At 53.2% G+C, this 26759-nt stretch overlaps 1 protein-coding gene across 2 annotated transcripts; it reads right to left on the reverse strand.

Moving 5' to 3' along the window:
- Positions 1 to 93: 93 nt before the first annotated feature.
- On the reverse strand, positions 94 to 26759 carry IGFBP2 (insulin like growth factor binding protein 2). 2 transcript variants are annotated; one of them, XM_089916396.1, is made up of 5 exons: positions 26091 to 26759; positions 5306 to 5407; positions 3628 to 3857; positions 2749 to 2889; positions 94 to 627 (listed from the first exon to the last, which is right to left on the reverse strand). In XM_089916396.1, exons 1-5 carry the CDS (start codon positions 26515 to 26517, stop codon positions 463 to 465), a joined length of 1065 nt encoding a protein of 354 aa, XP_089772522.1. In that variant the 5' UTR covers positions 26518 to 26759; the 3' UTR covers positions 94 to 462. The 2 variants fall into 2 exon arrangements, with proteins under 2 accessions (XP_089772522.1, XP_022423347.1); XM_022567639.2 differs by lacking the exon at positions 5306 to 5407 and having other exon boundaries at positions 26091 to 26753.

Raw genomic sequence — 26759 nt, forward strand, 5'->3', positions numbered from 1 at the left:
GCGAGTCCAGCCAAGGCTGGAGGGAAGGAGGCTGGTGAGCCTCGAGATCTCTTTCCCACGGGGGCCCCAAAGACTCAGGCAAAAGACACGTGCTTTATTTTTCCTTCCTTTAATCTTAAGCAAAAGAGACACAGGGGTTCAAAAATAAAAATTTCTTTTTTCCCTCTCCCAAACCTTTACCCCAGCTCCGCACTGCAACCACCCGCTTCCTGCCCAGCAGGGACTCGAGGAGGGAGGGTGCAGGCATCTCCAGCTGGGGAGGGGGAAGGCGGGGAGTGGGGGGGTTAGGGGGGGCGGGGAGGGGTGTGCTGAGCTCGGTGCTGGTCTCTTTCCAAATATAAATACACGTGTCAGAACTCCTGGAAAATCCTCCCTCCACCCACCACACAAGCGCTCTCCTTGCTCTGCCAGCTTTGGAGAGGGGTGGGGGGCGGTGCCAGGCACCGGCGGCTGGCTGTAGGTTTACTGCATCCGCTGGGTGTGTAGCCCGCGAGCCCCCTGCTGCTCGTTGTAGAAGAGATGACACTCGGGGTCCCCCCGGATGGTTGGGGCCCCCTGGATCAGCTTCCCGGTGTTGGGGTTCACACACCAGCACTCCCCACGCTGCCCGTTCAGAGACATCTTGCACTGAGGAGAGAGAAGAGGAGGACATAGAGGACACCCCGATAAAACGGAGGTCCCACCAAAATGCAGGCTCCATTCATGAGGTCTGGGTGTGCCTGCAATTCTGCACGGCTAATAAGCTCCAACGTGACTCACGCTGGTGCTGCTGGCCCAGGGACGTGCTCTGGCTATCAGCAAGGCTGCTGGGGATGCCTCGCGATGGAAAGACTCAGCCCCCATCCACGGGGAGGTCCCATCCAGCCAGGGACCCAGTGTACAGGAGTTCACTCGTAGTGTGAGGTGGAAAATGCACATAAAAGTCAGCGTTAGCTCGGGTCCTATTATGTGCTGGGCGTGGCATAAGCAGTCATGTACACTGCTCATTTACAGTTCATATCTAACGTACGCTCTTTTTTTTTTTTTTTTGAGGTACGCGGGCCTCTCACTGTCGCGGCCTCTCCCGTTGCGGAGCACAGGCTCCGGACGCGCAGGCTCAGCGGCCACGGCTCACGGGCCCAGCCGCTCCGCGGCATGCGGGATCTTCCCGGCCCGGGGCACGAACCCGCGTCCCCTGCATCGGCAGGCGGACTCTCAACCACTGCGCCACCAGGGAAGCCCCTAACATACACTCATTTAATCCTCTCAACCACCTTGTGGAGTAGGTACCATTACTTTACCATTTTAAGGACGATCGGAAGGAAGCCCAGATGGGTTCAGTAACTTGCCCAATGTCACAGAGCTAGTAAGAGCCACAGCTGAAATGCCAACCCAGGCATTCCCCTCCCAGGATCCCTGATCTTACCCATGAGCCTATTCCTCTTGCAAATCCCCGTTTACCCATAAGCTTCAGGAGAAAAGAAGATCACTATTTCTTTTGAACTCCAAACGAAGTAGCTGGCTTACATTTAGAGGGCAGGTGTACGAACCAATAGCTTTTAACGCTAGACTGCTATTTCAAAGGGCAAGATGCCTGGGCTGTGAAGGAGATGGGGAAGTGAGACCCCCACCCCCACCCCGGGGGATCAGCAGAGCCCCGTACCCCATCTCCTGGCTCTGCACACCCACCCTTTAAAAGTCAGTTCTGACTTCCCACTAGGACCACCAGGGGAGCCTTTGAAAAATCTGGTGCCCAGAAAGCACCCCAGACTCACAAAATCTGGATCTCTGGGGGTGAGGCCCAGGCATCTGTATTCTTTAAAGCTCCCTAGAGAAGCCCAGTGTGCAGCTGGGCTCAGACCCTCTGCTGGAGAACAGAATGGCCGGTGGAGTCCACACCATCTCAATCCTTCTCTCTGCCTTACATGAAATGCACACAGACTTTTTCTCCCTATACCAGGGATGAGCTGGAGGAAGTGAGCAGTGCACTAGGTGACAGGACAACTGACCGTGTTAAACAGCCACTAAAAATCATCACTACAAACGCTGCGCGGTTAGGTAAACAATATTAATAATGGTAAGGGGAAATACGCATACACACATAGTTCATTAGAAGGCATATGAACAGAATGGAAAGGGGAGGAAAAAGGGCTCCTGGGTGTCTTACTTCCACTTTCTACATTTTCTCTAATGTACTGATAACACTGTTCTGTTAACCGTTTCTAGAAATATTTCAAGTGGCGTTTCTCCACCCCTGATTCTCCATTCCCTGAGATACTTGAAAACCAGCGTCTACTTGGTCAACAATGGTTCAAATCAGTGATTCTGGAAATGCCGTCCACGGATCACCTGCGTCCTCTGAGAGCTGGTTAGAAACGCAAACTCTCAGATCCCGCTCGACCGTCTGAATGACAGTCTCTGGGGACGAGGCCCCAGAATCACCTGCAGGTGATTCTAACGCTCAATAAAATCAAGAAGCACTGGTGTGAGGCGCTATTTGTCCTCCAAGAGGCTCCCTCCTATCCTGGACCCCAAGCGATGCTGGCAGGTAAGCTGGGTACATGGAGTCAGGCTCTGACAAGCCTGAAGCCAAGAAGAGAAGCCCCGCCCCCGCCTTCCCTGGCCTGGCAGCCGGCATCCCCTCCCCTCTTGGCTGGCATCCCCACCCGCCTTCTCACAGAAGACTAGGTCTCCCGCTCAGAGGCTTACAGGTGATGGGGCAAGAACAAGACACACCCAGGGTCCGGGGCCAAGGAGGTCCTCGCTCACCTGTTTGAGGTTGTACAGGCCATGCTTGTCACAGTTGGGGATGTGCAAGGAGTAGAGGTGCTCCAGGGGCCCCCGCTCGTCGGGAAGGCGCATGGTGGAGATCCGCTCCAGCACCTGGTCCAGTTCCTGCTGGCAGGGGGTCTGTGGGCACAGGCACGCAGAGAGGATGCTTAGAGTGGGGACAGGCCCGTGATTCTTCTGCAGGGATTTTCCCAAGGCCACACAGCTAGCTGGCGGCGCGAGGAACTTCTGACACCCAGCCCAGCAATCTACCTACCACATGATTATGCTCCACCGCACCCCTGAAGAAAGTCACCTGCATATAAGTATTCCCTCCTCTCCTCCATCTGTGTCAACGGCTTTCAGGGGTCAAAATGGGAGCTACTTGCAAATACTGAATTCAAGTGGCTGCCTCTAGAGTATCTCTACACCCACCCAGTGGCCCAACCTCCATTCCCTTCCATCAACCCAACCAGGGCCTAGACAGCAAAGCTGAGCTGGAAAGAAGAAGTGGGGTAGCTGAGTGAGGGAAGCTGCAACAAGAGTGGGCAAGCTCGAGTGGATCCATCTATACCTCTAGCATCCATTGCTTTGCCTGTGTCCCAAAGCCAAGCAGAAACGTGGAGATTTTAGAAAGGACTTCAAGAACCCGTACGCAGAGCCCATTTCACAGCCAAAGATACTGAGCTCCCCCCCTCCAAAGAGAAACTGATCAACCTGAAGGTCACTGAATATGTCAGTGGCAGAATCAGAAAGGAAAGTGCTTTGCCCGCAGACACACAGGACATGGATCTCATCGGGGGGCCCACATCCCCGCTTGCTGGGACACTCCCTTTACATGTCCTCCCACCCCTCCAACCAGACCCGACCCGTTCTGACCCTGGCAGGTGGCGGCCGCAGCTTCTTGGGCTCCTCCAGGCCGAGGTGATGTTTGCCACCCTTGCCCATCTGCCGGTGCTGTTCCGTGACCTTCTCCCGGAACACGGCCAGCTCCTTCATGCCCGACTTGAGGGGCTTCCGGCCAGCACCACCTCCACCTCCCAACAAGTTCATGTTCCCGTCCACGTGGTTCTCGACCAGGGCTCCCTCAGAGTGGTCCTCGCCATTGTCTGCAGAGAGAGGGAGGGAGGAAGAGCTGCAGGTCCAGTTTCCAGAGAGGTGGGCCCTCCAGGGACTATCTGGACCCCTGATAATGACAAGGAAGGCGATGACTAACATCTAAGCAGTGGTGCTAAGTGACTTATGTGGATGATCAATTTCGGTTTCACAGCAATGACGAGCACAACTAGTAACGTCCCCCAACTTCTAGACAGAGAAGCTGAGGCTCACGGAGGTCAATTTCTTGACCAAGATCACAATCCAGGATCTGAACGCAGGCTCTCTGACTCCAGAAAAATGCCTGGGTCGCCTACTCTGCTCTGCCTCCACCCCAGGAGGTCAAGGGGGAGGATGCGTGTGGGGGAGCAGAGGGGCACAAACGAAGGATGACCATGTAGGCAAGGCTCTCACCGGGGAACGGGTAATGTCCACCACTCTTCCTTGAAAGACCTCTGAGATTCACCCACCACTAACTCCCCCTGTTTAAAGTCTTCATGATGTCTGGTCGGAAAAGGCATGGATCGGATGAGCTTTTAAAACTCATGCCACAGAGATCACTGGGCCGTGCTGTGTCTGGCGGGGAAGTGAGGTGGAGAGCCGCGCTGCCACCAGAAGAACACAGCGTCCAGCCCCCTCCGCCATCACTCTTCATCTGCCCGTCTGCTTCCTCCTCTTGTTGCCCTGACGCTCCACTCCTATGGCTGCCACAGCACTATCCCGGGACCCTGATTTGTCTCCTGTCTATGCATGCTGCCCCACCCCCCATTACATCGAGAGCCCCCAGAACAGGAACGATGACCACGCTGTAGTTTCATCTTATCGTAGGGCGCGTAGCCTCATCCAGATGTCTGTCCAAGGACCATCCACTGAGTCTTTCGACTTTCTTAAACCTCCAGCCAGCCGGCAATAGGGAACGGCTCCTACGGTGCACACAGCTCAGGTGGAGGGGCCCTGAGAGCACTCCTCCCCTCCCACGGTCTCATGCAGGCTTAGGCACATCCAGCCAGGGAACAGAGTCAATGGTATGGAAGGGTCCTAACCAGGGAGACAATTTCCGGCAAGCTCTAGGTGGGCCGGGGTGCAAACAGCCCCCCGCAGACACGGCAGGGCCAACAGGGTCTCCGACCACACTGCCTGGAGCGGCCCCCTGCAGGGCTCAGGGAGCAGGCAGTGGGAGTTTCCAAACAAATCTTGCACATTTTCTCTTCCCCTCTAATGCACCTCCGAAAACTTACAGCCTGGATAACATACCCGAATGGCTTTTACAATATTTCTACACAAGGGTTTCAGGCGAGGCGCCTAGTACTTGGCAGTCCTTTCAGAATTCAGGCACACTGTGGTGGGCTCAGGGGGTCGCTGTCCTGGGCATGCTATACGGTGGAAAGAGCTGGCCCTTACCTGTAAAAGGGGGGCCATGACACCCCCTCTGGATTGTGAGTTTCGGCGTTCACTCCCTTACCAGCTAAGGTGTGGGGCCCTCTTCCGTGCCTTGGGGAGCCAGCGCCTGCATCCTCGGAGCATGCTCCAGCAGACTCTGGGGGACCGGGCACCAACAGGGTCCCTGGAAACGGAGGAGTTCAATAGAGGTTTACTCCCATCCCTTCCCTTTGCACTAGGCCTGATGCCTGGTCGGTTCTCACTAGCTGGAGCATCCTTTAGAACCAGGCACATAATCTCCAGCCTGGCAAGTGCTGGATAGGAGGGCGGACTCGAATTGAATTCCAGCTCTGCCACTTTTTATACCAGCTGTATTTCTCCTGCATATATATCCGCACCGTGCCTCTGTTTTTCTTAACCGTGAACTACTGGATAATAATAGTTCCTACTTTACAGAACTGCTGAGAGTATGTTATAGGTAAAGCCGTTAAGATACAGTGTGGGACGCAGAAACCCTATGTCCTGCTGGTGGTGATTACTTTGACGACGACGATGATGGCGACAGCTGCCTCAGTGACCTGCTACCCCTGCCGTGTGGAACCCAATCAAGAAGCAGGAAGCAGAGGAGGATAAGCTTCTGAGCATCAGACCAGCAGTCGCCACATCCATGCACTGTAAAGCCATGATGCTTTCCTCACAAGTCAAGGGAAGTCAGTGCATGAAGAACCTCGACGGTTCGCAGTAGCACTGGTCAGGTAAGCCTGGTTTCCGCATGTCTGGTTTCCAAGGCCACCACAGAATAAAATCAACAAAATTAAAAGGAGAAAAAGGAAGGCACGTGGTCAGTGGCGAGAAGTATCAAATGGCAGAGAGGAAAGAGAACAGTAAAAAAACCAAACATAAGAACTCCGGGGACATTTGGTGCACAGCAAACAACTCCACAGCCATTGATGACCCCTGAAAACTTCCACGTTGTATGGCCTGAAACAAGACTAGTGTTGATAATAGGACTTTGGGGCATCCAAAATGGAAAGGGGTAAACATGACAAGCATTCAGTATTAAGAAAGATATCTATCCAAAATTGCTAAACTTTAGAAAAATAATGGAAATATTTAAATGAGTAAGCCCTTTGAAACCCGGAAAATTTTTCTCTAGAATGGCTATTTCTCCAGGGGCTCCGGGTAGCCCAGATTTTATCGTAAATAAACCAAGCGCAGATTAGATCCTGTTCCAGAAGCCCCAGCACCACCTGCAGGGGAAGGCTGATTTGAAGCGTCTGCCACCAAGTTGGGTGGGAGTCCTGATCTACCACGTTCTACATTCACCCGCCCCAAACTTCCCTCACCCACCCTGCCCTCCCCTTTCTGTCCCTGAAGCTGAAACAGCAGAAACCCAGAGGCCCCAAAAGAAGCAGTCCTGGTTCCCTGGCTCAGCTACCGGCCCGGTTCCCCTGAATGGGGACCAGCTGCAGCTTTCCCCTGGGACTGGTCAGGCAGCTGAGGCCAACCACGAAGATGATCCCACCGTCCCTGTTCAGATACCAGAGGTAGAGGGCAGAAGGCTGAAGGAGAGGCTTGCGAGAGTCTGAGACAGACCTGGCAAATAAATAGGATGGGCTGGGCTTCCCTGGTGGCGCACTGGTTGAGAGTCCGCCTGCCGATGCCGGGGACAAGGGTTCGTGCCCCGCTCCGGGAAGATCCCACATGCCACGGAGCGGCTGGGCCCGCGAGCCATGGCCGTTGAGCCTTCGCGTCCGGAGCATGTGCTCCGCAACAGGAGAGGCCATGGCAGTGAGAGGCCCGCGTACCACAAAAAAAAAAAAATTAAATAAGATGGGCTGATTCAGGTAACCCTCCATTCTGCTTAACATTAACCTTGAAGCATAAGGCAGATGTTGGCACAAATGGGGGGCGTGGGGGGGACTCATCTCCATCCTCACCATCAGTTCTGCCATTTCCATTTCTACAGGCTTCTCTGCTTCTCTGCACCTGGACCTGGTGACACAATTTCAGGCTCCCTGTCTTCATCCCTGCAGGTGCTGGCCCGGGGAACACAGGAGGAAGAGAGCAAGACGCCTAGAAAAGTCCTGCTTCCCCGGCTGCACTGGGAACCATGCAGGATCAAAGGGGGGAAACAATGGAGACCTCTGGGTTGCCCTCGCCCAGCCCCTCATACCTGAGTTCACCCTGGGCACAACAAACCCATCCTCATCGTGCCCTGTCCAGCCTGCTTCCTGCCCACAGTGACAGAGAGCATCTATGGAGACCTCAACACCACTTCTGCACCCGACGCCCTGAGTTCTGCTCACAAAGTAATTAGACAAGGGCTCTGGGAATTTCCCACCATTTCTGGAACCATCCGCTCTGCTGTCACGAAGCCTGTGACTCTCAGAAGTTCACCGGGTTCCTCTCTTTTGGGGGCAGGTTTGCCCGCCTGCCCCGAGGCTTTAATTAAGACAGCCCGTCTCCACTGTGGCTGCAATTCCGCGTTCTCAGGTTGAAACACAGCAGGATGGCCCACATTTAGTCCTCTTCAGGAACGTCTGGGAAGGCTCCACTCACCAGAACCCAATGCCTGGAACATTCTCGGGATCAGGGTCTCCCAACCCCAGCACTACTGTCTTTGGGACCAGAAGATTCTTTGTTAGGAGCTGTCCTGTGTAAGACGTCCAGCACCATCCTGGGCCTCTGCCCACCAGATGCCAGCGGCACCCTCCCCGAGCTGCAACGATCGAACACGTTGCAACGTCGAACATTGCCAAATGGTCTCCAGTTGAAAACCACTGTTCGCAGTTAGGATTGATCCAGAGGCCTGAAGTTCCCGGCCCAGTGCTGAAGACTCCCAGCCTCACATAAAGCAGATCTGAGCTTTACTGTATCCCCTCCCTCGGCTAAGACCCCTCCACCACTGTTCCATCACAAGGAACACTTCCGGCCTATGAGCCTTCCTTCTTGGTGGTGGTGGTGGGGACCCCAGAGGACTCTTAGCCTGCTGACCCCTCTTCCCTAACTCTCCCGGGCACTCGTACCACTGACAGGGGCCAAAGAAGCATCCTTTGGCTGAGCCCTAGAGGTCAGCCCACAGTTAACGCTCAGAACCAGGCCCTCTGCAAGCTCTGGAAACACTGGATGGAAGAGAGGAGCACACAGGTTAATGCACGTTCAGGACGGCAGGCTCCAGGCAGGGCTGGTCTGTTCATCACGCACAGAGGGCACAGTGCCCAGGGCCCTAGGAAATGTTTTCATTTCTTTTAAAATCAGAAGAAAAAAATAAACTTTTAGGTCAAAGCAAACATCTTCATATAACACTGATACGTTTGCAGTTATAAAATACGATTTTCTAATTCTTCTGTGTTTGCCCACAAAGGCAAACATGTCTGGTGCCCCCAAAAGTCATAATGCAGCCCCACTCCAGGTCCCAGAAGACAGGGCTCAAGCGGGCAGTCCTATCTCAGAAGGACAGAGGTGGCTTCCTGTCCTGAGATGTCCCTGACGGCTCTGAGCGGAAGGTCAGTTCGTCCACCCTCACGGAAGCCACCTGGGTTCAAGGGTATGTTTCATTCCATTCCTTTATCGATCTCATCATTGCCAACGAAAGTGCCAATAAGATGAGGAAATCCATGGGCCTGGTCTGCTGACGCAGGTGCTGACACCCCACATCTTGAAGTGGAAGCCCAGGACAGGGAAATGCAATTGTTGACTGGGTGGAGATCAGAAAGGACTGTAGGCTGAGAAGAGCCTTGATTCCTTGACTGATCCTATCCCCAGCCAAAGAGGTTCAGGCATTCAGCCTCCAAAGTCTGATTGCCTGGCTGAATCCTAGCTTTACCACTGAGCTGTGCAGCCCTGGACAAGTTACTTAAGCTCTCTGTGCCTTCACTGCTCATCCGTAAAACACGCACAAACAGGATCCACCTCCAATGGGTGGCAGAGAGGATTCCGAGGGCTGCTGCATGCATACGCAGTGCCGGCACAAGGGGCTCGCCCTCAGCTGCTTCCTCTGCGTCCCACACTCAGGGAAGCACCCACACGGCACCACACCCGCACACTCTGCTGGACAAGGACATTATCACACGTTACCAAGCTCTGCCCATATGTTCCCTTATAGGTGTGACAGCGCAGTCCGCAGGAAAACATTCCACATGGAGAACTCCAGCTAGAGATGGAATCTGCCCTCAGAACAAAAATACCAAGTTGCATTTTTTTTTCTGCCTAGGAGAGTTCGGTTCAGAATAATATTTATTAAGCAACCACTTATGTATGCAGCTCCATGGGCTACAGTGCAAAGGTCACTCTAAGAGATGGTTCTTAGCAACCCAAATCACATAACTAGAACAGCCTGCGGGCTTAGAGATGACTGACGGGGACCTCCAAGATTCCTGAAGAGATGTCCCCGTAAGGGTTAGTAAGCAGTAGCTGTTCTCTACCTAGTGACCCAGGAAATGGGTCAACGCTGAAGAAGGGAGTTTCCCAATTACGTACAGAAGGTCAAGCTTTTCCAAAGACAAGTGGGGGAGGTGACAGAGGGAGAGTAGAGTCTCCCTTGTGGGAGGCTTGAAGGGCGGGGAGAAGGCCCGTCCTGCCGTAGGGGCACTGCCACACCTTCCCACCTTAACACACCTGGAGGAGAGCTGAATGCGAGACAGATGGACCCAGAGGACACGGACGAGGTGTCCTATTTTACAGACAGCAAACCCAAGGCCCAGAAGGACCAGCACCTGGGTCCAAGAGGAGCACGCACAACCTCTCTGCTGTCACCAGAGGTGCTCCACGACTGGCCTGGGGTCCCCGCACCGCCCTGTGACCCGGCCTTACTAAGCTAGCCGAGCAGGGCAGCTGGAGGGGGACAGTCCAGGAGCAAAAAGATGCCTACTTCTGTGCACTGACACTCTGGCTTTAAAACTTAAGTTTGGCACAGTCCTTTCCCCCGCAGTGTCATGTGGCTTGACTGTAGCACTGACAACCTTACTCAACGGATGAAGACCCTTTCTCTCATGAAACTTCACTTTCTCCTATTGCGATGCTCCGACCTCTGCTCCATTTGACAGTTGGCAACTCCTGATCTACCGGAGACCTTAGAGCACTCTGAGGAAAACAAGCCTTAAGAATCTAACAGCAACCCCCTACCCCTTCCTGCTTACGGTGTGAGGCATCTGTCCTCATGCAGGCCTGGTGAGAAAAGGAGACCTCTTCCCAAAAGCATCACACATCTTCATAAGAGGTTAATACATCTCCTTTCTTTCTTCTTTTCTTTTCTTTATTCTGAAGAAAGCCTAGCCATTTTCCAACCTTCTCCTCAGTCTATCTCATGATTATTTGGAAACCTAAGAGCTGAGGGCAACACAGAGATGATCTAACCCAACCCTAAATCCATCACTCCCTCCAGTGAACTCACCTCCTTCAACAGGTAATAGCATTCCAGGCCCTTTGAGAATGGATTCCAAGTAACAGGCCAGGGGAATGCTGGCTGCTTTCCTGGTTCCACCCTGGCTGGGCACAGAACTCACATGGCTCCTTCTTTGTTGATTTCTCCCAAAATGCACTTAACCTTGACATATGTTGGGCAAAAGAATAAATACAAACTACCATCTTCCTCCTCCCTCCAGGACGACTTCTCCACTAATATCCATGGCAGTGGACAATTCATTCACAAACTCGAATGGGCAAAGAACCCCAGGAGTCAAGAGCCTTGAATTCCAATCCTGGCTTTGCCACCGACAATTCACCCGTGATTTTGGCCAGACCCTTTAACCTTTCTGAGCTCTAATGTCTTATGTCTGAAAAATGAGAATCATCACCCAACTGAAGTGAAGGCTGCTACTTAAATAGGCTACAGCATCAGCACCACTCAAACCCCCAATGTGGGCAGAATCAGGCTTTGGAAGAAATGTGTAGATGATCTAGTTCTTGAAAGAGTAAATGAAAGGTGCATCTGTTTGGTAGAGGGGAAGGGTGGGTGATACCTGGTCTGCAGAACGGCCAATGCATGGGGGGAAAAATGAGTTATAAAAGAGTTCTGCATCTACATCTTTCTACATCTTTCTTCTAAAGCTTGATTCTGTTGATTGTATAAATTCCATATGTTGCTAAACATCAAAGCTCTCTGCCATCTGATGAAGTCCTTGGGCAAGGGTGGATTTGCCAAAATTACTTTAACTTTGCTTACAGAATTTAGGCAAAGGAAAGATGGGAGGAAGGAAGGCAAGAAAGAAGGGGGAGAGGGAAGGAGGAGAGAGGGAGGAAAGATAGGTGGAGTCTCATAACCACCGTGCATGCATAGGTGAGGCAGGGTTCACAGGTAAACGCACCAACACACAGGGGAAGCAGATTTTGTTGGAGAGGCTCTGAAGCCGGTCCCTTTGTATGGCTGACTGCTCACTTAACTTCACCTAGCATACGGCCACTTTGGTCAACAGCACAACCCACCCAGAAGCCAGGGTGGGTGATTCAGGCCTTGCTGGGAGGTGGGGGAGTGGGAGGACATCGTCAGGGGCAGAAGTTAGAAACGGGTGGGGTAGGAAGGGGGCCTATTGGTTAATTTTCAGCTAAGGTTAAACCTGAAGTCCTTAGTCTCTCTGGGTGAGAGACATCATGTGCCTTCCTCCACCTTTTCTTAGCCTGTCACAGGCGGGCAGGCAGTGGCGGCCTCTTACACTGGAATCCTGAGTAGTACGTGCGTGGATGTCTCACGTGGTGGCATTCCAGCCCAGCTAACGGCGTTCCTGCACGGGCCGTCTACGCCCTGCCGACACCCAGCTTCACTCCAAACTCCCTTCCCATTCTCTGAGCCCCTGCTCCCTGCTACGGAGCCAGCTAAGCAAACCTGACATCTCTCAGATGCCACCTCGTTCTGGGAAAAACCCCTTCGGCAACAGGCCGTACCTCCTCAGTATGGTTTCTGAACAAAAGGTCTCCTCTCTGATGACACCCGCCGCCCACCCGTACGTAAGGAAATGGCTGCAAACAAGCAGCCTCCTCTGATGTTCTAGACCCATAGGTCCCACAGGTGATCACATCACACAAGGGCGGGAACTGGCCTTTCTCACCTTGAGACCATCTCCCTGCACCGACAGCTACCACGAGCCCATCACCTAGCTAAGGGCTGCAGAGCTGGGTGAAGTCTGTGGAGTGGGATGGCCAGTAGGCACCCAGCCCCATCCTCATACAGGGAAGGAACCGCTACTGGAGATAACGGCGACGGTGGACAACAGGAGGGCAGACAGGGCCAACTACCTGCCACGCCACTCTGAGCCCTTTTTGGATTTCCTTTGGAACACAGGCTCTGGAGCTCGAAGCTTTGGCCAACCGGTTCTAGTGTGGCAAGAAGGGCATCACTGGCCGGAAAGCCAGAGGCCCAAGGTTCTGATCCTGACGTTACCGCCAGGCCTGGGATTCTGAATGATGCCAGGCTGGGTGTTTCAGATGTGCAGGCCCCGGTGTGCTCAGCTGTAAATTCAGAGAGTTAGGCCAGGCAAACAGTTCCCAATTGTAGCTGTTCATCAGAAATCATCTGAAGAGCCTACGAAAAATAAAGTCCTACACTCCAGCCCCAGAGCTTCGGAGACAGCAAGCCTTGGGGCGGGGCAGGCAGGAGGGGTCAAGGACTCTGTACTTTTAACAACCACCTTCCAGCTCAGGGCCCCATTCCTCTGTGATTCCTGCCTCGGTTTCCTGAAGAATTTCTTGGTGATGAGAGAAAAGGCTTCTATCCAAGAGATACGGCTTCACGTGTACACTTTGCAAAGACGAAGCCTCGTAAGCTCCTTGCACCCACTGACGTGCGGGTTCAGAAACAGGCACATGTATATGCTTAGATGCACATACAGGGGCCCTCCTCGGCCAAGCATCATGGAGGTTTTCTAGAGCATCTCTCATCGCGGGCTCCCCCTCGAGTGGCCAGAAAGCGCAGGGCCTCCCTACCTCTGCGCTCTCCAAAGGAGTGCTTCATAAAACGCCAGGGTCATTCCTGGAATCGCCAAGACCTGGGGAGGGTCAGGGCTGAGGCAGACAGTTTGAGAAAACAAAAACATGCTCAAATTCAGCCACGGTCCTCTGGGGTTCTGCGAGCCAGTCTGTCCTTGAAGAGCCAGAGAAATTGATATCAAGATGGTCAACAGTACTATCAGCTTTTCCCTCCTTCCCGTGAGTCCCCAACGTTTCTCGTCTGGTTCAGCTAAAGCCATCTGAGAACCTGGCAAGGGGACCTACCTGCTGAAGGCCCAAGTGAGCGGAGAGTGTGCTTTGGTGCAAACGTGGACCAAAGGCTTATGGGAAGAGTGTGCCTGACCCAGTAATTCTACTTCTCTCTGACATGTGCACAAAAACGTTCAATACAGGGCTTCCCTGGTGGCGCAGTGGTTGAGAGTCCGCCTGCCGATGCAAGGGACACGGGTTCGTGCCCCGGTCCAGGAAGATCCCACATGCCGCGGAGCGGCTGGGCCCGTGAGCCATGGGCACTGAGCCTGCGTGTCCGGAGCCTGTGCTCCGCAACGGGAGGGGCCGCAACAGTGACAGGCCAAGGTACCCCAAAAAAAAAAAAAGGTATAGCTCTGACCTGTGTCTATCAACATGGGTAGATCTCAAAACCTAAAGTGGACGGGGGAAAAAGTTGCAGAATGAAACCTTTTATGTACATTTTCCATTATCTCAGAGAATGACTCTGAAATATTGGTCATTCATTAGCAAACCTGTTTAGCTAAGAAAGAGAAACACTAAATAATGCTAGTGGTTGTTTCTGGGGAGGAGGGACAGGGAACAGGTGGCTGGTGGGGAGGGCCATCAGCGGAAGCTTAAAAAAAAGACTTGAAGTAAATATGACGACGAAATATCAACGTTCCCAGCTGTGGGCGGTAGATTGGCATTATTATGTCATTCTTAGTATTTCTCCGCATTTTTAAAGTTTTCTTTTAAAAGAAACTCACTCCATCCACCTCTCACCCTCCTTGTCAAGCAGGGGTATCAGTAAATACGGGTGCCCCTTGAACCCCACTGGCTGGAGGAGGACCAAATCACAGTGACATGGCCAACTTCAGTGCCACTCTCAGAGGCCAGTGTCACAAGAGCCACCTGCCTGCCAGTCGGAGACTGACCACGGGCTCCCGGCCAGGTCTGTGAAGCATGAAGAACTGGGAAATGAGTCAGAGGAAAGACTCGAAGAGAGTGGAAGCGGGTCACAGGGTCAAGGAGGAGAAGATGCAGGAATCAATACTCAAGGGCCACTCATGCCCAAAGGAAGGGAAACAGCTGTTCTGGCTTCCTAAGGAGCAGGGAGGTGGCAGCCTTAAACCGAAATAGGAGAGATCCACGTTAGAAGCCACCCGAGTTTCAGAGGAAGAACTAAAATAAGTACCAAATTGCAGGTGGAAAAAAATTACACATCTTCCTCTGGTATCGTTTGGGAGGAAGGAGGATGGACAATATGGCCTCCAAGTGTCCAAAGGCCACTTGATTGAGTGGATGACGGGCATCCCTGGGCCAAGCACTCTTGTCATTGGACTCAGCTTCCTTCACAGCCCTGTAGCCTGAGTGCGCTGGCACAAAGCCATGGGTCCATGCTTTTCCTTCCTCCTCCAAAGGAGGGAGCTTCTTGAAGACACAAACTTGTACTTAGCTTCCATAGAGTGTAAAACAAAGTACACATCATGAAAGGAGGGCAGGAAGGGAGACATTTTGTGTGTCAATCTGCCTTTTTGGAAGAAGGGGATTGCGCTTTCGTCTTCCAAGACTGGAGATTCTTTTCCTTCTGTAACTTTATCCACCAGAGAGGGGTCCCATGATTTCACATCAAGGTCTTCCCAAGAGCCTTGGTCAAAAGGCTAAAACAGCACCCGTTTACTTACATGAAATGTATATACATCTCTACTGACTTGGTTTCTTCTTAGATAATATCCAACTTTTTCAAATGCTTTTCTTGCTCCCCTCCAGGATCAAACAGCATGTGCTGTGGGAGAGGGATAGCTTGGGAGTTTGGGACTGACATGTACACACTGATCTATTTAAAATAGATAACCAGGACTTCCCCGGTGACTCAGTGGTCAAGAATCCACCTGCTTATGCAGGGGACACAGGTTCAATCCCTGGTCGGGGAAGATCCCACATGCCACGGAGCAACTAAGCCCGTGCGCCACAACTACTGAGCCTGTGCTCTAGAGCCCGCGAGCCACAACTACTGAACCCACATGCCACAACTACTGAAGCTCGCGTGCCTAGAGCCCGTGCTCCGCAACAAGAGAAGCCACCGCAATGAGAAGTCCGCGCACCGCAACGAAGAGTAGCCCCCGCTCGCCGCAACTAGAGAAAGTCCGCTCGCAGCAACGAAGACCCAACACAGCCAAAAATTAATTAATTAATTAATTTTTGAAAAGGCTATCTGTATATAAAAAAAAAAATAGATAACCAGATTTCCCTGGCGGTCCAGTGGTTAAGACTCCATGTTTTCAATGCAGGGGGCGCGGGTTAGATCCCTGGTCGGGGAACTAAGCTCCCACATGCTGCATGGCACAGCCAAAAAATAAAATAGATAACCAACAAGGACCTACTGTATATGTATAGCACAGGGAACTCTGTTCAATACTGTAATAACCTACATGGGAAAAGAATTTGGAAAAGAATAGATACATGTATATGTATAACTGAATCACTTTGCTTTACACCTGAAACTAACACAACATTGTGAATCAACTCTACTCCAATATAAAATAAAAATTTTTTAAAAAAAGCATGTGCTACAGGTGGTATGATAACTGCATCTGCATAGAGTCAGTCTCATAGCTTGTACCTGTGCTCAATCAGTGTTTAAACATTAGGAAAGTTGACTACCCAAAGAGCATTCCACCGCGCTCTGGCCTAGAGTATCCTGTTATATTACTTCTTTTTTTTCATGTTTCTCGTCTCTCCCTCACCACCTAAGCCCCAGAGCAGCAAGAGTGGTTAGGAGAGAAGAAAGGCACTGAGCGAACAGAAGCATGAATTGGAGAGGAAGGCTACTTCCCTCTACCAGGACCCACATTCAAACAACTGTCCCTGCACTCAGCTCTGATGTCACCACACAGACCAGCTCCCATGGACCATAAACACAGGGTCCCACTCACCTCTCTCCTTCCACCCTCTCCTTCTGCCAATTCTTCTCCATCCCCAGACGTCTCCCAGCTATCCCAGGCCTGACAAACTGAACCCAAAGGATGCAAAAAGAAACTGAAAACCTGCAAAGATGTCCAGGATTGCCGGCCACACTCTCAAACCAGCACAAGAAGTGTCTTGAATATAAATAAGTGTCTTTAAATAGGTCACCATGCTTTCTTTTCCTTCCACTAAAAGTTCACTAATTTTGTATGATATAAACCTGCAGCACATCAGTTGTCTTCCTTGGTTATGCTCTCTTGGTTTAGAGGCAGCAAAGGAACCAGAGCTAACTAGCAGGGCCTCAAGTAAGAATCCTCCCCTCAAGGGGCATGCATGGACCTTGGTCCAAGGTCAGCCATGGCAGAACCACAATGAGGTCATGACTGCCCTCTGGAAATCCCTCCACCACTGACTCCATTCTGGACTTTCCAAAGCAAAGGGCAGCTGTCCAGGTAAGCCACACCCTGTGGAAGCAGCCACACTTCCTTGCAGGATTCTTAAGTGCCCCTTCTTAATAAACCTGGCCAATCAGCAAACAGCTAAAAAACAAGCATTTGCCTTCTTCTGTTCTGTGTGTTGACATCAGAGGGAGAAGAGAGGGGAGAGGTATCACCATCAGTACAACTCACCTGATTCTCTGAGTTTCTAACCCTGTGCTAGCTAAGTGGCTTGTGTACAGAACTTTGTTTTATCATCAAGCAATCACACGAGGTTGATAATTTCTTATGTCCTCTCATGCTTGGCTAAGAAGCCATAGGGTATGAGGCCAGTGGCACAAAATTAAGCAGCAACAGCAGAGCCAAAACCAAATCCCAGGTGGTTTAACTCCATAGCTCTTAACCAACCAGAATGGCATTTGGGCATTGGTATCCTGGTAAACTCCTGACCAAGACCTTGTAACCCCAGGGCTTCCTTTCTACTGTTCCCCATCACCTTGTCTCTCTTCCCATCTCCACAGGACACTCCCTCATCTTCCCAGGGAAGGAAGCCATCAGTCATAAGCCAGCGGCCCCCACCCAACCCCAAAAGCCCTTAGGATCCAGTAAACCCATTCCTCCCCCACCCCCCTTTATCTTGCCTGACACACCTCCTGCCAGTGTCGCTATAGAAACCACCCAGCCTTATCAGGCAATTGCAAGGGCAGGGCCCAGGGGAACTGTCATTTTCATTTTGTCTTGGCCTCAGGCACTTTAGAAAGTAAGTTCCCAAAAAAAAAAAAAAAAAAGAAAGAAAGAAAGTAAGTTCCCCATCCACAGGCAACTTGGCACCTCCATCCAGAAGTCGAGACAATAGACCTAAAAGAGACTTCCCGGGGAGTTGCATAAAGGAACATTTTTTGAGAAGTTATGCCTTAATTACTACCTCCCAGGGAAAAGGAGCTTTTCCAAGCAGCAGTATATAATTCACTGCTTCTCTGCATGTTTGAGTCTGATGGAATGGAGCTCTGGAACGAGAATCTGGAGACCCAGACTCCGTTCTGGTCCGTCCATTCTGGTCTGCACTTGCCTTGGCATTTGAACCTGAATACGGCCTTGATTTCTTCACCTGTCAAGTGGGGAGAATCTTGAGGCTAAAACAGCTAGAAAAAGCAAAAAACCTACAGTCAGACTTCCCTGGCGGTCCAATGGTGAAGACTCCATGCTTCCAATGCAGGGGGCGCGGGTTAGATCCATGCTCAGGGAACTAAGATCCCACATGCCGCTCGGTGTGGCCAAAATATTTTAAAACAAAACAAAAAACTACAGGCATTTGGGTAGAAGTAGACAATATCTAGAAAAAAAGCAATTTTAATTATGCTTATGTATTTTGTCATTTACCCTTCGAGGCAGACCCTTTGCTCACTGCACCCCTACAATCCAACTCAGATCACTCCAGCTAGAAGGTCCCCATCTCCTCAACCCCTATCAGGAAGGAACCCCTGAGCCTCCCCCCTCCTCCCCAACTTACCAAGGCCTCCCCAGGCCGGTGCCCCTCCCCTCAGGGCTTCCTCACCCGCAGAGCTCAGTTCCTTGAATGAACACAGGCTGACACACCTACACCCGTCCACTAATTAGAAACCTCCCCAGGCTCTGCTCGAGGCCAACTTAACCAGGGCCTGTGGGCCAATTCCCCAGGCCGGCAGCTGGAGGTTTGCCAGGCCCTGCTCCCTTCTCCCCAAACTTCACTCCTGCCCTGCCTCCCAAGAGCCAGGAAGAGATGTGGGGCTGGCGGCCAGAAGGGGCCCCAAGGGCTGCCAAATGCCCCCCTCCCCCCCTACAAAAAAAAGGGGGAAAGGAAACAATTCCTCACTACAGTCGACTCTGTATTTCTTTCCGGGGGAGCCGGCTTTCTGAGCAAGGTCTCCCTCTGCGTCCTGACTGACACCCAGGAGCTGAGCCAGCCCAGATCTTCCTTGGCTTTGTTAAGGAACAGGAGTGGCCCCAGAGGGGGAGGGGAGGGTCGAGGATCAGAAGCCAAGCAGGGGGAGGGACAGAGGGAGATGGTCCATTTTCCAGTAGGAAAAAAAATCTCCTAGAGTCCATCCACTCTATTCGGAGTCGGGGAGAGGGTAAGGGAGGGGGCAGTTACTCTGGAACCTGAAAGCCAACACATTTCTCTGGACCCACCAACCCCTCTGTAAGGAGAGCTTTGCCTCTCCTCCCCCCTCCTCCCCCCACCACCAAGGTCCTCGGAGTTTACCGTCCACCCCAGATGCCCAGTGGCAAACACTGTGCTTTGTCCCTATTGTCCCTGGTTTCACCACAAGCATCCGCTGACCCCTGAAGACTCAAGCATCCAGCTTCTCTGCTCCTGGGGCCTCAACTCCCTCAGATGCTTGACAACAGACAGTGTCATGTCATCGGGGCCAGACGGGCCATTCAGAGGGCTTTCCGGGACCACAGGTGGAATCAGACATCAGGAAGAACCCGAGGGCCCAGAAGACACTTCCCCATGCCTGTTGAGAACCCCTCAGGCCCCACCCCACTGGGGAGTGAGGTCAACGCTGGAGACGGCGTAGTGAGAAAACATCGCTCTTTTGGATAGAACATCCAGTTTCTTTGCCAGGATCATGTTCAACTTTCTGGCACCCTAGGCCCTGACAGGATGGACCCGAAAGCCCACTTTCCTGGGGCAGGAAACGGGCACCATGGGGTCTTCACTGGCTGCACTGACAATACGACACAGCTCACCCGGCACACGCCGTGTACCAAACGTGTTAGTACACACTGGTTCTGACCCTCTTCTGCTAAAGCCTGGGTCCTAGCAGGTGTCCTGTGGAGGCCATCGGTGGAGGAAGGTGCTGCCCACCCCTGAAATGTGGCCTCAGGGATTCCCCAGTCCTCTGAACTCCAGCAACTGGAGAGCTGGGTCCTAGAGGTCGGCTGGCAAGTGAAGGCAGGACTCAGCTTCTGGGTGCCGGTGTTCCTCCTAATGTCCAATTCAACCTGTCCCATTTCTCGGTAGCAAGGCCAGCAAGAGTACCCAGGGTCAAACTCTGGGGCCCCCTCTGCCCCCTACAGTCCCTCCACCCCCATTCGGGCACTACAGTGAAGCTGCCAGAAGAATCTTGGTCAGCTCCAGATCCTAGCGCACGAGCCCTAAAGAGCATCACCTAACTTATCCATAAAACGTGCAAGCCCTGGACCTCAGGCCATCTGTTTATTGTCAACTGGGTTTATTCTGCATTGAAAATAGTTTCATTACCTTTTCCACAAACAGCTCCACTACAGTCTGTCTGTGAAAATGGGTCAGAGGTATGGATGCTTCCATTTTATAAGTGGAGAGATGGAAATCAAGTGGCTTGTTACAGAAAAAAACAAAAAACACCCAACACCCAAGTAGACTTTTTATGTATTATCTACCTGTACACACACCACACGCAAGCACACACACACACAGATGTGACCCTATTGGTGCTATCAATTCCTCATTTACAGATAAGGAAACTGAGGCTCAGAGAGAATATATCTCTTGCCTCGAGTGGCAAGTACGTGGTAGGAAACTGGGTTTTGAACCAAAGCCACTTCACACCAGGATGAGGCCCCTTAGCGCCTGGTACAACCTTCAGAGACAGGTGGCCCGCCTGACACAGCCAGTTTGGCCTTTGTTTTAAAGGTCGCCTAAGTGTCAGAGAGGAGACGTCGCTTGTCAAGATTAAGGCAGCTAAGAGAACCTACTACGTGCCAGGCATTTTGCATTATCATAGCTGACCTCACATGTACCCCATTTGAGAAATACCATCATCCCCATTTCACCAAAAGATAAGACCCTGGCCCATCATCACTCAGGTTCTCAGAGACGGGCCTGCATTGGAACCCAGGTCAATCTTCCAGCAAAGGCCAGGCTGCTTCCACATTCATCCACTGCCAGAGAGCTCTTCTCTCTAGAGGCCTGTCCCGGAACCCTTCTGCCCCTCCTGACTACTGCACACTGGCCACTTCCATTTCTGAATTCCCCAAGTTCTAGGACTTGGGCCTCTCCAAAGAGTCAAGGGAATGCAAATAACTGAACGGTGGCCCAAGCATCACCTGCACGTGGCAGGTGTCCAGGAACAAACCTTCTGGCTGACGGGGGTCAAAGGTTTTTTCTGCCAACAGCCCGCACGCACTTGCTTGGTCACAGAGGCAGAGGGGTACAGAGGAAAGGCGGCCAGGTTAGCCTCTCACCTCACTACTTAGCTGCTCAGGTGGCCCCTCCATTGAGCCCCAGGGTCCACACCTGAGGAATGGAGGTAAATAGCCTCCCTTGCAGGGATGCTGTAAGACAGGAGACAAAGCAGGCAGAGAAGCAGTTCATACCAGGATGAGGTCAGGCGGGAGGCTGCCTGCCATCTCAGCGAAATGCTGGCCAGAGACAGCAAGGAGAAGCAGAGGGGCTCCAAACATCTGCCAACCAGATCGCCAGCACCCTGCCGCATTAGAAGTATAACCTCGCTCCCCCGTGCCTTGGTTTTGGCAGAAGCAGCCCTAGCAGGCACCTCCGCCCACGAAGCCCAGCCCCTGCACTGCCAGTCAACTGCCCTCCTCATTTAAGGGTCAGATTTGGTTCAAACACGCCAATCCCCAATCATCTACGTGGTCTCCATCTACTTGGATCCCTGAGGAAGGCCGGGCCAATCTATTTCCCATGTCACTTTCTCGAGCCCTGTCCACCTGCTTGCTTAGCAACCAGCCAGGTGTGCTAGAATTATAGTGGGAGAAGCATGGGAAAGAAAGAACGGTCCAGAGTGGGTTGTGAAGACAGGATGGAGAAAGCAGAGAAGGAAAAGGGGAGCTGGGAACACAGAGAAAAGAGAGACTAAAACTAAATGCAGTGCCTGGATATGCAGTCTCTTTAAAAAATAATGATAATGATAAACAAGCCTTGTTTTTTTTGGTACGGTTTTGTAGTATGTGAGGAGGACCAATAACAAAACCAAACATGGGCACAGCCTGTTCATTTTCTACTTCTCCCTCATTCCCTTTAGCAGCCCCTGCCCTGCCCACCCCTCCCCGCCTTGGGTACTCCTGTCCTGCATTTCATTAGAACCACGAATTTTTGGAACCTGCTCATATCAGAACTTAGCAATTGTGTGTCCCATTTTCTACAGCAGAGAATAGCTAATCTAAGAACCGAGAAGCTAACCTGATAAATGGGCTAGAGAACAGTGATGCTCTCAAAGTCACCCTCAGTGTCTGACAGCTGGTGATTGAACACATCCCGACTCTCAGGCACCTTGCAGGCATTTCTGTAGAAATTCTTTCCCCCAAAGGAATGATGTGCCTGAAAAGTTTATTTTAAAGCTCACTGCTAAGGTAAGCTAATAATGAGAACCATCTAACCCTCCCTTTTCCCTTTGCCTGCCAGGAAACTCAAGGGTCCAATTAGGTCAAGAACCACTGCATAGACAGACCCTCATGTCCACAATAGATGGGTTTTTCTTTCCCCCTGTCCTCCACCACCTATTCTAATTCAGAGACTCCTTACCTCTGGTTTTGTTTTTGTAAGATCTTTTGACACTGTTAATAGGATTTTTTTTTTCTCAAAGCTTCCTCAAATATCTCATCAAAGGAACAGATGGGGTCATTATCACTACACATTGGGAACAATCTCCGTGAACACTCTGGATGGGAGTGGAAGGTGAGCAGGGAGACTGCGGGCAAAGACTCCAACACTGCCTGCCTCTGCCTAGTTGGTTCGGGACCTGTGGAGTACACCCTCCAGACCAGCCCTGCTTCCGAGGCCACAGCGCACAGAGCCACACCCTGCTTAATCCCTGTAGTCAAGGAACTACAGATCTCCGGTCTCCCCAGAGGGACCCAGAAGCAGCAGCCCTCCAGTCCCCCATCTCCCCTTCCAACACACTGAGGCAGAGCAGCTTAGCAGAGCTAGTTCTGGGTATTCTGTCTAGGGTGGGGGGTGGGGGAAGGTAGTGACGCTAGCAATCAGTGACAGTAGGTCCCACTCATTCCCCAAGACTATTTTACGACTTTGAACTCAGTATGCAAATTTATGCAAGACAAGATGCAAAGCAGCGCTCTGAGCCAGAAGTCCCGTTGCTTTTTCTCCCCCTTCTTTGAAGCTGCACTGAACCACTGTAAATCAGCCCTCGCCTCTGCCCCCCTTTATGCTCCCCCAGCAACTGCAGATGCAAAGCCTCCCCAGGCCCGCCCGCCCGCCCGCCGGCCGGCCCTGAGACTTTGAATGACTGCACATTTCTATAGCACCTTTATAAGTGCAGCGGGCCAGACGGCCACTTGGGCAGCTCCGCCCCTCGGCATAATCCCCGGCATTGTACACGGAAGGGAAGGAGGCAGGGGAGATGCTTGAGGGAGCCAGTCCGGCCCGGCCGAGGCCCTGAATTCTGAAAGGGCCCGGACTGGCCCAGGCCTGCTTCCTTTCCTTTCCCTAACATTTCTAGGCACTTCTGCTCACGCCACCACCAAACACACCCACGCATTTCTCAGGTCCAGACTTCACGCAGATCTCAGGGTCCCCCTCCTGTTTTTCTTCCAGGCCCACCCACTCTAAGCCCCCACCCCACAATCCGCGCCTCCGTCTGACTTCTGGGTTTCTTTGAACCACCAAGTCCCAGCCCATCACCCCCATGGGATGCAGGCTCAGCACCCGCTGATGTGCCCACCCCCACCCCCTGCATCCCAGCCATCCCCAGGAAGCCAGCAACACAGCCCCTGAGTCCAGGGAACAAAGACAAAAGAGCTAACAGCAAAGCCGGAACTGCTGGGGTTTGCTGCCTCGAAATAAGAGGGTATGTTTAAAATTCTCAAAAGCAACCTGCTCAAAGAGGAATGCAGGCTGGGATGGGGCTGGGGGGGGGTCATTCTTCAGAGGGGGGAGGAGAAATGGGAGACGGAGAGGAGGCGGCAGCATTCAGCGCTAAGGTTTCATCGGGGCCACGTTCTTGTCGGCACACCCCACCCAACTCGGACCCCCGCAGTCCCCACGCAGCACCCCGATCCCCGCCCTGGCTCAAGACCCTCTCCTGCACAGGAGCCTCAAGACCCGCCCCTCTCTCTCCCCTGCACCCCAGCAAGCACAGGCTTCTCTCCTCTTCACAGTGCCCCCTTCCCCTCAGCCCTCTTCACGCCTCCAACACCCCGCTCTTAGCACTTCTTTCCAGGGCACCGCTCAGCTTCCGCCCACCCCCAACCTTGGTGTCCCCTCTTCCCAGTCTGGAGCACAGGAGAAAAATGCGGAAGGCGGCTGTCTGGCCGCTGGGAGCAGGCTGTGGAGGCAGCTGGGGCTGGCTGGCGGAAAGGAGTCCCATAACCAGGCAGAAAATCCAGTGACATTCTTCCCATGAACTCACCCCATTGTCCCCGAGCTCCCCTGGCGACTCCAGGGAGGAGTGAATGGGAGAATTCCCAGCATCTGTTCCCTTCTGAAGACCCTAACCTGCCTCTGGGGGCTGGGAGTCAGGACAGCTGGTTTTCAGGCAGACAGCGAGAGGAATGAAGAATGACAAAATGCCCCCAAACAAGTTTTTTGAGGGACACAGCCAGGCTAGGAAGGTTAGGAAGGACATGTGCTACGCACTTGGTTAAAACAGTCAGAATCCAAACGCTTCTATGAACGTGGAGGCCTTTTCAACAAAAGTTCACCCTGCTGAGGGAGATGTTTAGTTTGTCAGAGTTCAGCTCAGAAACCACAGTACCTCCCCGGTGGACCACGGGGTGCTGGGGGGCGAAGGAGGAGGAACGCGGGACTGGGGGGATGGGCACCCACAGTGAAAGGACCTTTGCTGAGTCTTTTCCCTTTTACTATTACTTTCTAAGAGAAGCTGGAGGAAAGGGTTAACTTCGAGGCAGGCTAGGGAGGGAAGCAAGCCGGAGTGAGAAGAAAGGGACTTGAGGGGTTCCGCTCAGAGGAAGCCCTAACTTGCTGTGCACTCAAGGTCAAAATGCGACAAAGAAAAGATTTCAACTCTGACCCCTAATTGTATTCCCAAGGAGAACAGGGGAAAAAAACAATAGCAGGCTGAAGGAAGGGGGGGCGGGGGGTGTCCGGGGCGGGAGGGGGCCAATGACCGCAGAAGCTGACAAGCAAGCACGAATTTCTCACTTTTTCTTTTCTTTCTTTCCTTCTTTTTTTTTTTTCCCTCTAAGTTTGAGAAACTTGCTTTTTAATCAACAGCAGCAGGCAGTGGACACATTTCACCACTGTCTCCAAGAGGAAGGAAAATAATTACAGCTTCCTCCAGACCACTGGGGCACGAGGCTTTTGTAATTTAAAAAACAAAAGCGACAACAAAACAACAACAACAAAAAAAACCAATACGTGAGAGATCTTTATAGCCTGGTTGTGTCCCCAAAAAAACTTGTTTGGGGGTATGCGAGCTCCGTACAAAGAACCTCAGGGCCCCCGTTCTATGGGACAGGAAGAGCTCCCTCAATTAGGATGGGGGGCGGGGGGAGGGCAACACCTCGCTCCGGTAAGAGTAGTTGCGCCCCGGCCCAGGCATCCTCCTGCCAGACGCCCGGGGGCCCAGATGCTACACTGAGCGGCCTGGCTGCCCCCGCCCCGGACCGCAGCCGGCGACCCGGCTTAAGTTACAGTGACTCAACGAATGGGGTCTCTTCCTCGCCTCCCAAACGTCCCTCTCTTATCGTTCCACCCGACATAAAAGCAAGAGCCTTCTTCGTCCTCTCTGAAATAGCAGCGTTCCTTTTTAATTTTCCCCCTAGGCAGCCCACCCTACAAAGTACCAACAAGTCCTTTCTTCTCACCTCACAATCCCAGAAAGAAGGGACCTCAAGGCGCCGCTGCCTTCTCCTAGCGCCCCCTTCTCACTAGAGGTCCCTGGTGTCACCGGTACCCGCCAGCCTCAGCCCCCGGCGGCGTCCTCCACCAGGACCTCTCCAGGAACCTTCGGTCGGCGGTCACCAGCTCAAGCTCCTACTCACACCGATCTGACCGACACCCTCCTCCCCAGGAAATCCCCCCTCCAAAAAAAGAAGTCAGTAGAAGTACACTCCACCGGGCAAGCCTATGGTAACAGGGATGCCTTCTCTCTCCCCATTTTTCCCCACCAAATTAGTAGCCAGGGATCTTCCGCACGCTCGAACTCCAGTTCCCCCCTCCCCGGGCCTGACTTTCGGGTCCCCCCTCCCAACAATCGCCCAGAGCCGGTCCAGGACTCCGCTCTTCCTCCGCTAAAACGGTCTCTGAGGTTCCGCCACACATTCCTTCCCTCCAGAAGGGCCGCCAGCCAGGCTCCCCCGCTGCCCTCCAAGTTTCTCCGAACTAGTTGTCCCAACCAGCGTTACCTGCAACCTGCTCGGGGCTGGCGCTGTACTCGGCATCCCCGTGCTTTTCGCAAGTGCCCTCGCCGTGGACCAGCGCCCGCAGGGGCAGCTCGGAGCCCGGGTGGGGATAGCAGCGCAGCCCCTGGCCGCAGCGCGGGGTGTACACGCCGCACCGCTCGCCCTCCAGCCGGGCGCACACGGAGCAGCAGCCGCAGCCCGGCTCCCGGACCAGCTCGCAGGGCACGCGGGCGTCGCCGGCCGGCCCGGCCTCGGCGGCGGGCTGCGCGGCGGGCGGGGGCTTGCAGGCGGCCAGGCTCTCAGACGTGCAGGGCGGGCAGCGGAACAGCACCTCGGCGCGCGCCCCGCGGCCGCCGCCGCCCGCGCCCAGCAGCAGCAGCAGCAGCGGCGGCAGCAACGGCAGCGCGGGGCCGCCCAGTCTCGGCAGCATGTTGGCGGCGGTGAGCGCGACGGCGGCGAGCGAGCGGGCAGGTGGCACGGCCCAGCGAGCGCGGGAGCCGCCTCCTCCGCTTCTTTCTCCTCCCCCGCCGCCGCAGCCGGGTCCTAAAGGGCCCTGCTTCTCCCCGCCCCCTGCCTTCTCCCCTCCCCCTTTTGGAGACCACCCCCTTCCCCCGACACTCCCGCGCGCGGGCCTCTGCGTGCGCGCACGCCCACTCGCCCATCTCCACTTCC

Source organism: Delphinapterus leucas, chromosome 8 (assembly GCF_059928025.1).
Source record: "Delphinapterus leucas isolate spDelLeu-1000000601 "Yukka" chromosome 8, BTC_Dleu_Yukka2, whole genome shotgun sequence".
Classification (NCBI taxonomy): Eukaryota; Metazoa; Chordata; class Mammalia; order Artiodactyla; family Monodontidae; genus Delphinapterus; species Delphinapterus leucas.

Excerpts from the sequence above, each read along its gene's own strand:
- IGFBP2 (XM_089916396.1), bottom strand. The coding sequence starts at position 26,517 with ATGCTGCCGAGACTGGGCGGCCCCGCGCTGCCGTTGCTGCCGCCGCTG. Across the intron at positions 3,858-5,305 it reads AGGGCCCCACACCTTAGCTG|ACAATGGCGAGGACCACTCT; the intron begins GTAAGGGAGTGA and ends CTCTCTCTGCAG. Across the intron at positions 628-2,748 it reads GCCTGTACAACCTCAAACAG|TGCAAGATGTCTCTGAACGG; the intron begins GTGAGCGAGGAC and ends CTCTCTCCTCAG.